At 38.0% G+C, this 13,455-nt stretch overlaps 1 protein-coding gene across 1 annotated transcript in view; it reads left to right on the top strand.

The window, feature by feature from the left end:
- The window catches only part of LOC107676043 (neuropilin-2-like), an 83,420-nt gene extending 76,366 nt beyond the window's left edge, over nt 1-7,054 (top strand). Inside the window, exons 17-18 of the mRNA XM_016470565.1 lie at nt 4,001-4,060; nt 6,144-7,054. Of these exons, the coding sequence (XP_016326051.1) occupies nt 4,001-4,060; nt 6,144-6,448 (365 nt within the window). The 3' untranslated portion in view covers nt 6,449-7,054. The remainder of the gene's footprint in view (nt 1-4,000; nt 4,061-6,143) is intronic.
- Nucleotides 7,055-13,455: the final 6,401 nt, after the last annotated feature.

Raw genomic sequence — 13,455 nt, forward strand, 5'->3', positions numbered from 1 at the left:
GTTATCCACTGACCACAATCACTGATCCTGGACTGACTTTGATCCAGTGTGCTATACTTACTGTATGTTAAATCAATGTGATTGGACAAGGTCAGAACATTGGGGAGTTCAGAGCTGTTGTGGACATGCCACAATGTTTGCACTTTGACTAGTTCCTGAGATTGATTACGAGTACTTTACTTTATTATAGCAGAACATGGGAACAGATTTTTGGTGAAAGAGAGAACATGAAGCTTTCAGATAAATTAAAGCATACGGGCGGAGGCTCCATTACTGAGAATGTGCTTCATAGCACTTTTTGAATACAACGCAAGCATGATTTAAATAGTAATAAGGGAAGGCGAAGTATTGCATAAAAGGTTTCTGCATGTAAACATCTTGAGTTAAGTCTGATAAATTCAGAGTCCACCTATGATGATATAAACTGTCATCTTTATAATAACTGTCGTGATTGAACATTGCCTTTAAAGTCAACATGAAATCAGAATTGAGTTTCAACTTCTTGGTCTTATTGTGAATGACTGATCAGTGCACTGTTATTATAAAGAGAAAAATGTTTATGTAATGAGTTTCCCTTTTCCACTGATGTCGCTTAGATCATGCCAATTATTGGTTAATGTTATTGGTAACACTTGTTTAAGGCTCCGGTTGTAGGTAATACAGCCTTCCTAAAACCTTGCCAAAATTTAACTCGGTAGATTAATGTCAGTTGTCAATAACATAATAAAGAGTGCTTCAATAATTCCAAACAAAAATAGATTTGACCAGTAAACATTGACATTGGGATTCCCAATTAAAAAGCCTCGTCTTTTTTTTTTTTGGAAATACATCATTACGGAACTAAAATGCATTGCAAATGTTCTTTCATGTTGACTTTAAAGATTGTTTTAGGCATGGTTTCATATCAATGATGTGCTCAACTTAAATGAAAGGATGGCGCCACCAATGAGATAAGAGAATTATGAGAAAGAAGGATTGTGTCAGGGAGTCTTCATGTTTTGTGTTTGCTTCTGTGCTCTCTGTGGCAGTATCTAGGTTATTCCTTTCTATCTTGTATTTCTCAAATTTTTTTCCCAAAGATCCCCCAAAACTGTGTTGGCGTGTGTTATTCTGAGCAAACGCTTGCTGGTGTGGAGGCTCCAAAAACAAGTCCCATAAACAAAGACAGCTGTTTCCTTTTTCCGTCTCCATGTGTTGAGGAAGCACTGAGCGCTGGGGTGGGAGAGACCTTGTGCAGATATCAACACCTGGTAGCAATTTTAGTTCACTGAAGCATCATGAAGCTTTAAGAATGATTAGCAGTGAATGCAGTCCAAGACTGCCATATGCTTTTTCAGAGCCATGTTGAATCATTTACTGAATTGAGTTGTCATTCAGTTTTATAGGTTATAATAATCAGTTCTGTATTAGGACTGAGTGAGCACCACAAACGTACTGTGGCAGTACCATTTGATTATCACATGCATATGCCGTAGTATTGAAATGGTACTCCAAGGTATTACAAAGCAGTATTAAAGGAATAGGTCACCCCAAAGTGAAAACTCACTGTCATGTTATTCCAGACTTACATGACGTTCATTTTTCTGTGGAACACAAAAGGAAATGTTTTGAAGAATGTTCATGCTGCTCCTTTATGTAAGTGATAGTGACAAAACAAAATCTCACCATATATCATAAAAGTAGTTTGTATGGATAGAAATCTTCTGAAGTCATTCAATTTGTGTGAGCCAGAATAAAGTTATTATTTGCTCAAATCTCATTTGCATAGAAAAACATGATGTAAACATTTAGCATTTCCTTTTGTCTTTCACGTTTGAAAGAAAGACAGACGCACAGGTGATTCTTTGATTTTCACTGCAATGTCTGAACTGTCCTGAGCGCGTTCTCGTCTTCTTCTTCAGCCTGCGCGTGAGGTGCCTTCTTCTTCTTCTTGCTTTACGGCAGATCGCAGACTTATAAATGCATTACCGCCACCTATCTCTCAAATGGACTATTGACACTCTATCTACAATCTCGATTAGGAGTGTCGATGGTCCATTTGAGAGATAGGTGGCGGTAATGCACTTACAAGTCTGTGATCCGCTGTAAAGCAAGAAGAAGAAGAAGGCGTTTTGTGTCTTTACACATCAATGTATCGTCACGAGCCGCAGGGTTTAATTTGGTTTTGTTTGTGTATGTTTTATGACTCTCAAAGCCGTGATTCCCATCCACTTACATTATATGACTGACAGACTGCAACAGTTTGAGTTAAAAATCTCTGTTTGTGTTCTACTGAAGAAACAAAGTCACCTACATTTTGGATACCCTGGGGGTAAGCAGATAAACATCAAATTTTAATTTTTGGGTGAACTATCCCTTTAAGAACATTCAGCAGATCTAAAATCAGGACTCGAAGCATTTCAAAAGGTCTTCGTGTCGATATAAGAAGTATAAGCCATTCAAAATTGAAATAAAAGGATAAAGACCCTTGGCTCCTGATGGGCTTTTTAATGCCATTTCCTGCTGTGAGGTGGTAAGAGATGTTTTGGCACCGTCATGCAATGTGCTTTTAAAGCAAGCACTTTATCGCTCTTTTCTTCCTAAACCATGTCCCCCCTTCTTTCTTCACTCTTAATATTTTTTAATTAGTTAATGGACCAGATACCATTTATTAAAGCTGCTATAGGCATTTTGTCTCCTGCCCTGTGTCTCTTGTCGACTCAGTAAACCACATTAATGAGTACGAGCGCTCTCTCGAGAACGCCGTCAACACTTCAGCCAGCGAGGCGTAATGCCAAACAGCCATTCTTCTCGGGCTCTTAAATGCATCACTTATACTGAACCGAGAAGCTTCTAATAAAGCAAAACAGTCTATTTTTCAAAGACCAGAGGATTGAGGTTGATGTTCACACCCCTTCCGATGTCTCTTTGGATCCGAATGACTCATGCTACTTTTGGACACGGGCATCTCAGGGGTTGTCGGACAGTCGACAGTGTTTTTCTCTGAGGTGGGGTAGAATAGATCGCTCACAATGGATCCAGTCAGGCTACCGCCTTCACAACCGTGGAGCGTGAGCTTTCACATTGATTTCTCTGCTTTTAGACACAGCAGGCTCTGACTCGGACATATTTGGAACAAAGCGACCTGATCCATAAAGCCATTTGAAAGTTATGGGCCTTTTATTTGTACCGCAAAGCTTGCTTAGGTGGTGGTGATGCTTCTGATACAGACTATGAATTTAATTATAATGATGAGGATGATGATGATGCACTTTGCTTTATGAAAGTACCTTCTAACTGTGGTCAGCCTATACCTCACCTTTGAAATTAGTAAACTGTTTAAAATGCGAATGTGAACAGACTATTTTTGCTTGATGAATTTGTGTCCTGAAAACCTGCTTTTAAAATGTGACAATAAAATCTTATTTTTCTAATCGTCACTTCTTTTTATATCTATTTATATCAGCATAATAACAATAGACACTGGCCTATTTTTGCTGCTATATTTGTGTGTTCCCTTAATGTGTAAATGCTGGATTGCTTCAATTAGCAATTATGTAGGTCACATGATGTTATTCTCTGTACTCTGTAATTATGTTACATATCTTGCGTCCCATTAATAATTTATTATTTAACATTAAGTCTCAAAATATACTTATTTAGAACTCACGCAAGTATGTGAATGCAAGCACTTTGAGTTGAACAAACTCTTGTTTCACAAGAGTTTCTCTGTTTCTCAGAGTTGTCGCTATCGCAAGAATTAGTGTAAATTAGCAACTTTGTTGAAGTTAGTTAGCTGTAAATTGTTGACATGTTTAGGGCTAGTTATCTGAATTCTGAATAATGTTCTTATGATTTGAAGGTGACTATCACCCTATTGTGTACTAAAATTTGTTAATCCAAGAATGCACGCTATATTTTCATTCATATATATTTATTAATAATAATTTTGAGCACTTTTTAATTTTAATTTTGTATCGTCTTATAGATTTTAATACAATGTCTACATTTTTATCCACAGTTAAAAAACCAGCGGTCGGAAATGGGCGTCTCTTCAACGGGAAGGACCACATAAATGCAGGTTAGTTCCCACTACATACATACAATATATGACTGCTTCCTGGCAGGCTATTTATTCTAACCAAGTAAAAAAAAAATAAAAAATGGGAACCAGGAATGAGAAATCTTTCATCTATTATTTTTTCCCCCTCAAGGTTTTCAGATTAGTCAAAAACAGATGGTTTGGACATATTTACAGTGAACATGAAATCAGAATGCACCCTAATTATTTGCACAATGCATGTTTCTGGTCTTATTGTGAATGATTTGTCAGTGCACATTATCTGTCCAATCAATTCCCAATCTTTTTTTCTTTGAATATATTATTTATTTGAAAATACATCACATTATGTAATTAAATGTGTTGCGAATGCCGCTTCCCATTCCATCATTTTTTTGCACTAACTGTGGAGCTCCACAGTGCATCTGTACATATGTTTGTATGGGTAGAGCTGACATGCTTGTGTGGGTATGTACGTGTATGTTCACATTCGCATCGCCCTCACCCCGCATTTCTGCAGGGAAAAAAAAAATCTAGTTATCTGACTTTCCGCCCTTCCCTTCCTGCTATCACACAGTTGGAATCCATCTAACTTATAAAGATGTCTTTGTTTTGCCTCTTAAATAAATAAATAAAAAAGACAAGGATGAGTTAATTACCCAACCGAAATCTGTTCATCCTTATAGACTGTCAACCCCCTCCATCTGTCTTTCTTTTACTCTCCCGACTTCCTTTATCAATGTCTTCCATCTTTTTCTCATTTTCCCCCTACTCTAATACAATATAATGAAGTCTGTGTTTAGCTTACACTCTACACAAGCTGTCAATCACCTCGGAAGCCATTTGTTGGAGCTAGAAGGGCAAAGATTTAACAAAATGCAACAGATATCAGTCAAAGTGCAAAAGCAGCTCAGCTGGTACGAGTTTTGGCCTCAGCTCGCTGTCAGAAGCAGCCTAATTAAGCCTAATGCAACCGCTAGCAAGGCACAGGGTGCCACAGAAGTGTTTACAGCTTAGTTTTGTCAGCTGAAAACAGCTGACACTGTTCTCCCTCAGACCAGGCCATTAGTTGGTTAGATGTGCCTTCCTCCATTGGATACTGTGGGAAAACAAACACAAAAACTTCTGTTTAGCCTCCAAAGGCTGTAGTGTTGAACAAAACATGCTTACAAATACATGCTGTAGAGGTAATACCACTGATTACTATATTAATTTAACAAGATATATGTTATACCATGGTATTCTTTAAAGTACTTTGAAGTACCATGGTATTTTTTCCAAAATACTTCAAGGAATACCATTGTAAAAAAAAAAACATGCTAATACCATTGCACTTTATTCGTTAAAAAAATAAAATAAAATCTTTTTTTGGACATGGTACTACCATGGTGTTTTGAAAATGTGCCATGTTAATACTGTGGTATGGGGGTTATGTGTAACAGACTGCAGTATTCTGTAAAACAGGTCTTGTTGCTTCTGGTTCAGGTCTTTTGTATGTGCTTCATTAAATATAGAGCTGTTTTACTCAAGATGCCTTCAAAGGAGATACCAAAAATGAGCATAACCGATGTCTGTTTCATAAGCGGATTCAGATCTAAAAGTTTTTTCTTTTTGTCTTATAACTAAACTTCAGATATTAAAATTTTATAAAATGGCAACAATAACAACAGCTAGCTACATAGGTTAGCTGATTACCTTAAAAGTCCATAGATATCACCATCAGTTCATACTGCTGTCAACAATTTCTCTGACAAGCGGATGTAATGAGACCTGTATTCTGGATTTGTTAGGTGACATTCGACATGTATCCCATCCTTGAAAGTACCATGGTTCACCATAAAAACCATGGTACATGAATTTCAAAAGCACAATAAATTTCATAGTACTATGGTATTACCATCTAATGCCACCACTGTACCATGGTATCACCACAGTACCTTTTGTAAGTGTACCATCTGATACGTCACTATTTTTGGAGTGATATCACACTCCTTCAAAAAATATCATTGTATTACCATGGTATCATGTCCAAAAACAAAAGTGTGTGTTCATGAGATTGTTAATACACATCTTTATGTGCTTTCCCTTTTTCTTCTTCTTGTAGGTTTCCATTTTCCAGAGTGGAGCACAGCCGAAACGCCATCAGAGCCTCCGGTGACACGCGTAGTCGATAAGGACAACACATGGCTGTACTCTCTGGACCCCATTCTCCTGACCATTATCGTCATGAGCTCTCTGGGTGTTCTTTTAGGTGCTGTGTGTGCCGGCCTCCTTCTTTACTGTACCTGCTCATATGGCGGCTTGACGTCACGCTCGTCTACCACTTTGGAGAACTACAACTTTGAGCTGTATGATGGGATTAAGCACAAAGTAAAGCTTAACCAACAGCGCTGCTGCTCCGAGGCTTGAGGAAAACAGATGGGGAGATATCAAGTATCCTAAAATGACCTCCAAGTAACCCGATTTGACTCTTTGAAGAGACAAGCCTCATCTCTAAGTATTCCTGGAATGCATGTCCATCTCAGCTGGAAAGCTCCTAGACTGAACTTTTCCTGGAGCTTATTTTCCAAGCAGTTGTGCTTATTTAGCCCTTTCCAGGGCTCAGCCTCAAAACAAATGTTGATACATATCAATGTTCTGCTATTCCAAAAAGACGAGAGTATATCAGCTTAGATTTCTAAGAGGTCTAGTTTTTAAAATGTGAGATTTGTTGCTGGACTTTCAAGCCACAAACTTCTGTCCACCATCATTCCCAAAAGTAAATTTTGTGGCCTAGGTTGTTGTGCATTGTTTTTAAAGGCTTTGGGTTTAATCTTGCTTAATTGTTTTCCCTCGAAGAGAAGTTTAGTAGCCCAGGGTGATTATATGTCATTATTATTGAGTGTTTACAACCCATTGCTTTCAGCCAACCGTTTGTTTCTCTTGTCAGTCTGACAGTTTGGAAATGGAAAAGTAAGACAGATTAAGCGTTCTTAGATTTAGTTTTCGGCACAGTGTGTTTTGTGGATTGTGTTTTGAAAGAAAAAAAAGGCACCACACTTGTTTGAAACGACTGAGGATTTTGTCAGTGCAACCTATGGATTGCTGTAACTGGGAGACAAAGACTGCCAAGCTAATGTGTGAGATTTGAGCTAGCAAACAGGTATTAAATAATGTGAAACAAGGGTTGAAAGGCTGACAGATACTGAAGGGATAGGTTTGAAATACAGTTTCTGTTATTTTTATTTATTTTTTACTCTGGGCATTAAAGAATGCTACAGTTATTGACTCAGAGAACTTCAGGTCCACTGCTTGTATTTTAAAAAAGGAAAGATAATTTTCAAAAATAGACTCAAATCTACGCCAGTCGTGTGCAGTTTATCTTGGCTCTTGGGTCAAACAGATATTTTTACACATCAAAATGATTGTTTATAGGTCCATGAGAGGTAAAATAGTTTAGATTTGGATCAATTTGAAAAATAAAAAAGCATATACAAACATATTTAATATATTTTCTAGAAATCCTTTTTGAGAGGCCGAGATGAGTGTTACAAAACCAGTGATCATTAATTCACCTTTAAAAAAAAAACTTAACATTTATTGATCATTTAGGTTATGTGCAAACCAGTAAGTGCTTAACACAGAGCCTTGAGGATCTCCAATGGATTGATGTACACCATACAGAAGTTCTTTCCTCTGTTTCATTCCCAGTTGATTTTTTTCTGTCCTTTACTCAGATTTATGTTTCCATGCTTAGGCTTTATGTTAACAGGAGACAGGTTTGGTTGGAAATCTGCTCCCCTGTGGTTTTCAAAGACTGGAAAAAGGTGGAAGACAGATGCCGTAAATCTTGACCTATTTGCTCAGATGGGATCCCCCACTCTCATACATACTTAAAAATGCATTGTTGGAGTTGGTGAAAATAAATGCACCCAAAGCACACTATGCCTCTGCAGAAGACGACACGTTATGAGAGTCTGGGATCTTTGATATGGAGTTTTGAGGCTCTGATACTTCTTATCTTCTTGAAGACTCTTGCTACTGGACCCCTGGACTTTTGCAAGTGCCTTGGAGTTATTCTGTTCCAGCCTCAGCTATGAACCTGAAAAAGACTGCTTTGGAGCGTTTTTCTGTCTTAAACACTCGAAATACTTGAGAATCACAGCACTGGGTAGAATTCCAGTCTCTCTTTTGGACACTTTGTACAGAAAATGTGCTTTTTATGATGATGATGATGATATTGTTATTATGATTATTTAATAAAGGATTGTTAACATATTGGGTTGATGTGATGATGAACATTCAAAGGTGGCTTCAAGAGGAACATTTCAAGGTGACTGAGTTTGATGTTTTATGATGAGTATCGAGTTTTGAGGTTACAAGAGCAGGAGCTTATAGGATTGATAAAATGAGTAGAATACTTTAGCACTGCTCAAAAGACTCACACACATGAAGCTAAAATACCAGACCAGTACATAATGTACCTCCACTGACAACAAAAGGAGTCCATCAATAGAACCTTTGACTCCATTAAATATCAACACATTCAGTCATAAAAAGCATACAAACTCGCTCTCGCTCTCACTATTCAGCTATGTCTGTTACAGTTTCTCTCATCTCCACATGGGTTCCCATTAGCACGGACCTTCAGTCGCCTTCATTTAGGGGCTCACAACATCAAAGCTTTGAAGTGCCTTACTGTTCCACCCCCTAACGTTCCCTTCAACCCTCCAACTCATACAACCACCCAATTGCATCCATTAAACTATTTCTCTACCTCAACTTCCTCTCTGCTCCATAGTGTTTCGTATTTGCCTTTGCCACTCTGGATGTTTCACTGACTAATGTTGGGAACAGTAAAAGACAGAATCGGCCTTCACTCAAGAGCCCAATAAATCTAGAGCTTAATAAATAAAAAAATTACACACACACACATACAGTGGGTACGGAAAGTATTCAGACCCCCTTAAATTTTTCACTCTTTGTTATATTGCAGCCATTTGCTAAAATCATTTAAGTTAATTTTTTTTCCTCATTAATGTACACACAGCACCCCACATTGACAGAAAAACACAGAATCGTTGACATTTTTGCAGATTTATTAAAAAAGAAAAACTGAAATATCACATGGTCCTAAGTATTCAGACCCTTCGCTCAGTATTTAGTAGAAGCACCCTTTTGATCTAATATACCCACTGTATATAAAACATAACATTTCTTTTATAATTCTCTTATAATTAATTACTCTAAATTAAATGGACAGCAGCATAAAATGTAGGACACTGAAGCTTCCAAGAAAAAGGTTCGCACATATGGACATCATCAGACTCTGGACACGGCCTGTAAACTTCAGATACTGTACAGTCAAGCTTTGACCATGATCTAGAGAAATATCATTTGCCCTTCTCACGCTTTTTACTGCTCTCAAGATCAGAATTCTGACTAGCACATTAGTCATTTAATGTAGAGTCTCTAAAAGCCATTTTAAAGAAATAATAAATCAGTGATTTTCTTGACGGGAATTAAGTAATTGCCCAAATATTTTAAAATCTTCTATTGGCTGATCCTTGATTAAGGAAGTTCTGTCTTTAAACTCAACAAGAGGCATCTGGAAGTGTGGCTTTGATCAGCAGGCTGGACTGAGTGGTGGAGAACAAGGAAACTGCTCTGAGGAGCCCGGCCGTCGGGCTCTGCTTTTCCACCCAAATTATTCTAAACTTTTGTTTCGTAAATGTTGTTTTCCCTCCCTGCCAGATTGAAATCTAATTCTCCACTGGGGCCTTGCTGAGAAAGATCAGACAGCTTTCCCTCTTTCTCAGTAGGCTGGACTTTCCATCAAAGCTCAGCCTTGCACACTTGAAGCTTATAGGTGATCAGCTTTTGAAGGGACCACACTAAGAAATACAAAGAGAGCACAGCTAGTTTATCTCCAGAGAGAAGAACCTGACAAATGATGGAGAAGTAGAGGCATGCAACTGTACGCCTCCATTCCCAGATGGTTATTGAGTCTAATGCCAGTTTCTGATGTAAGGGAGGGCTTTCATGTTACAGATTATTCATTTGCTTTAACAATTTTAACAGATGCTATTTCTTAGCAAGGTTACTTACAAGACCTCCTCGGGTCTGGTTGGTTGCATATCAGAACAGATACAGAAACATTCATCTCAGCGACCCTCTTTAACTCTCAGTGGAAGCACTGTGTAAAAAAATAAAAAATATAAGGTTTGCCAAACAAACAATACGATTTTATGGGTAGTTTATGATTAGGTATAAGGTAAATGGTTATACATGTAGTGTGTGAGATTTTTTCATCAAACTCAGAAAATAATAGTAATAAAAATCCCAGATTCAAGAACAAGAGAAATGGTGATTATAAATACTTAAAAGTCTTTTAATACTAAAATTATCCATAATATAGTTTTAAATGAAATATTTTACCCCAAATATATATGTGCGTATATTTACATTTTAGTGTATAATTATTTTTATAATATAATTATTTATGATTTTTTTATTATGTGTTCTATGCATATTTTGACAAGCTCGGACAATAGGAGAGAATTCAATAGGAGACATATCTGCTGGCCAGTCAGTCACATCCACATGTGTCTAAGGAACGCTGTTGTAGCACATGCAGAATGAGACCTGGCATTGTCTTGATCTAATAATCATGGACTTTCCATGAAAGATGTCATCTTGATGACAGTATATGTCTCTGTACAATTCCAATATATGTCTCCATGTCAGTGGTACCTTCACACGTATGCAAGTCACTCATGCCGTTTGCACTGATGCACCCATACACCATGACAAACGCTTGCTTTTGCCCGTCACTGATTGAAGTCTGGATGGTCCCTTTCATCTTTGGGACCGACAATTTGGTGTCCATTTTCCCCAAAGGCAAGCTGAAATGTGGACTAATCTGACCACAGCACACATTTTCACTGTCTTTTGGACAATCTAAGATGAGCCCGTGCCCTGCCTAAAATTTATGTATAAATGTCTCCTTGTGTAACAGTGATTCAAGTTGCATTTCTTGATTCAGCTGCAGACTGTGTTAGGTGACAGAGGTTTTCCGAAGTACTCCTGAGCCCATGTGGCTATATTTAACACTGCAGCATGACAGATTTTTATGCAATGCCATCTGAGGATCCAAAGATCACACAGATTCAACTAGTGTCCTGCCATGCCCTACACAGACTGAGGTTTCTCTGGATTCCCTGATTCTTTTCACAGTATTATGTACGGTAGTTGGTGAAAGACCTAAATTCTTAGTGATTTTGCATTGAGAAATGATTTTTGATTTGTTTGACACTTCTGTCAGCCATGACCCAGCTTCATTTAATTGCTCTGCAGACTCTTTAAATAAATATATTGGAACAGACGTGAAAATAATTACATGAAAATGTAGCGTTTATGTGAGCTGAGCATGTGTTACAGCTCTGAACAATGTGTGGATTGAAAGATGTAAGACTCAAGACACTCAGGAGACTCAGAAGTTAATGTTCTGCCCAGCTGTTTGGACCTTTAGTGTTGATTCACCTTCACAAGACCACAATTAATGTCACTTAAACACATTTCTATCATGAGAACTCTCTGAAGATTTTAGCATGGTAATGGATATGACAATGTTAATGTATTTGGTCTTGGTGTTTTATAATATAATTATTTATGATTTTTTTATTATGTGTTCTATGCATATTTTGACAAGCTCGGACAATAGGAGAGAATTCAATAGGAGACATATCTGCTGGCCAGTCAGTCACATCCACATGTGTCTAAGGAACGCTGTTGTAGCACATGCAGAATGAGACCTGGCATTGTCTTGATCTAATAATCATGGACTTTCCATGAAAGATGTCATCTTGATGACAGTATATGTCTCTGTACAATTCCAATATATGTCTCCATGTCAGTGGTACCTTCACACGTATGCAAGTCACTCATGCCGTTTGCACTGATGCACCCATACACCATGACAAACGCTTGCTTTTGCCCGTCACTGATTGAAGTCTGGATGGTCCCTTTCATCTTTGGGACCGACAATTTGGTGTCCATTTTCCCCAAAGGCAAGCTGAAATGTGGACTAATCTGACCACAGCACACATTTTCACTGTCTTTTGGACAATCTAAGATGAGCCCGTGCCCTGCCTAAAATTTATGTATAAATGTCTCCTTGTGTAACAGTGATTCAAGTTGCATTTCTTGATTCAGCTGCAGACTGTGTTAGGTGACAGAGGTTTTCCGAAGTACTCCTGAGCCCATGTGGCTATATTTAACACTGCAGCATGACAGATTTTTATGCAATGCCATCTGAGGATCCAAAGATCACACAGATTCAACTAGTGTCCTGCCATGCCCTACACAGACTGAGGTTTCTCTGGATTCCCTGATTCTTTTCACAGTATTATGTACGGTAGTTGGTGAAAGACCTAAATTCTTAGTGATTTTGCATTGAGAAATGATTTTTGATTTGTTTGACACTTCTGTCAGCCATGACCCAGCTTTGCTTGCAAAGACTGAGATGCTCCTTCTATATGAAAAGTCTTGATTTAATTGCATTTTACAAAACATCTCAACTTTTCTGGAATTGGGGTTTTAGTTATTTGAAAGGGTCTGTTTCATTTAGGTTGCAGTCAATGTAGGCAGCTCTGGGTTTTGGAACAGAGCAAATATGTTGATCTAGGAACATGAACTACCTGGAAAATCATGGTCACTGATGAGGGAATAAGACATGTCTGAAGGTACCTCTATTAAGCACAAATCAGCATCTTTATTTATCAGATGAAAGTTTACATTGTCTATCAAAAGATTAATTTCCCACATCCATACTATTCCCTATCTCAAGCTCTGTTCTGGCCTTTGGCTCATGCAGGAGATTGTGGGACATCCTCCCAGAGCAGCAGCCCTCCTCTCCCCTCGGCCAGCAGTTGAAAGCTCTTATCTCGGTCAGTCGAGGGGGAAGCGGGGGTCTGTGTTTCCAGTGGAGCTGATGACAGCCGCAGTCACTGCTTCAGACCTCCTGCTCTCCTGCATCTTCATTATTAGCCGCACAGGAAATCAGATCTGGAAGTAAATAAACAGGAACTGAATTAGAAAATTGGGTAGTCAATGGAAACTAAATGAGGTCAAAACTGTTTTCTTCAACAATTTATTGTAAAAAGAAGAAAAAAAATATTGGGAAAGGAAGTTCAAATGCTGAAATAAAGCATTTGTACTATTGTAACGTTGTGGTCTGTTCCTTTTTGCAATAACATGCATGTGGTATTTAACTTTTCTTAAATGAAAATAATAGCAGGAAAATGCAAGGTGTTTTATAAAGAACATCTTTCTGCCTGCTCTGTTCCTCTGGCAAAGCATTTTAATCATGACTGTAAGTGGACATTGTAATGTGCAGTATAACGTTAACTAATCATACTGTGTTTTACAATATTAAT

Source organism: Sinocyclocheilus anshuiensis, unplaced genomic scaffold (assembly GCF_001515605.1).
Source record: "Sinocyclocheilus anshuiensis isolate Anshui unplaced genomic scaffold, SAMN03320099.WGS_v1.1 scaffold1744, whole genome shotgun sequence".
In the NCBI taxonomy this organism is placed as follows: domain Eukaryota; kingdom Metazoa; phylum Chordata; class Actinopteri; order Cypriniformes; family Cyprinidae; genus Sinocyclocheilus; species Sinocyclocheilus anshuiensis.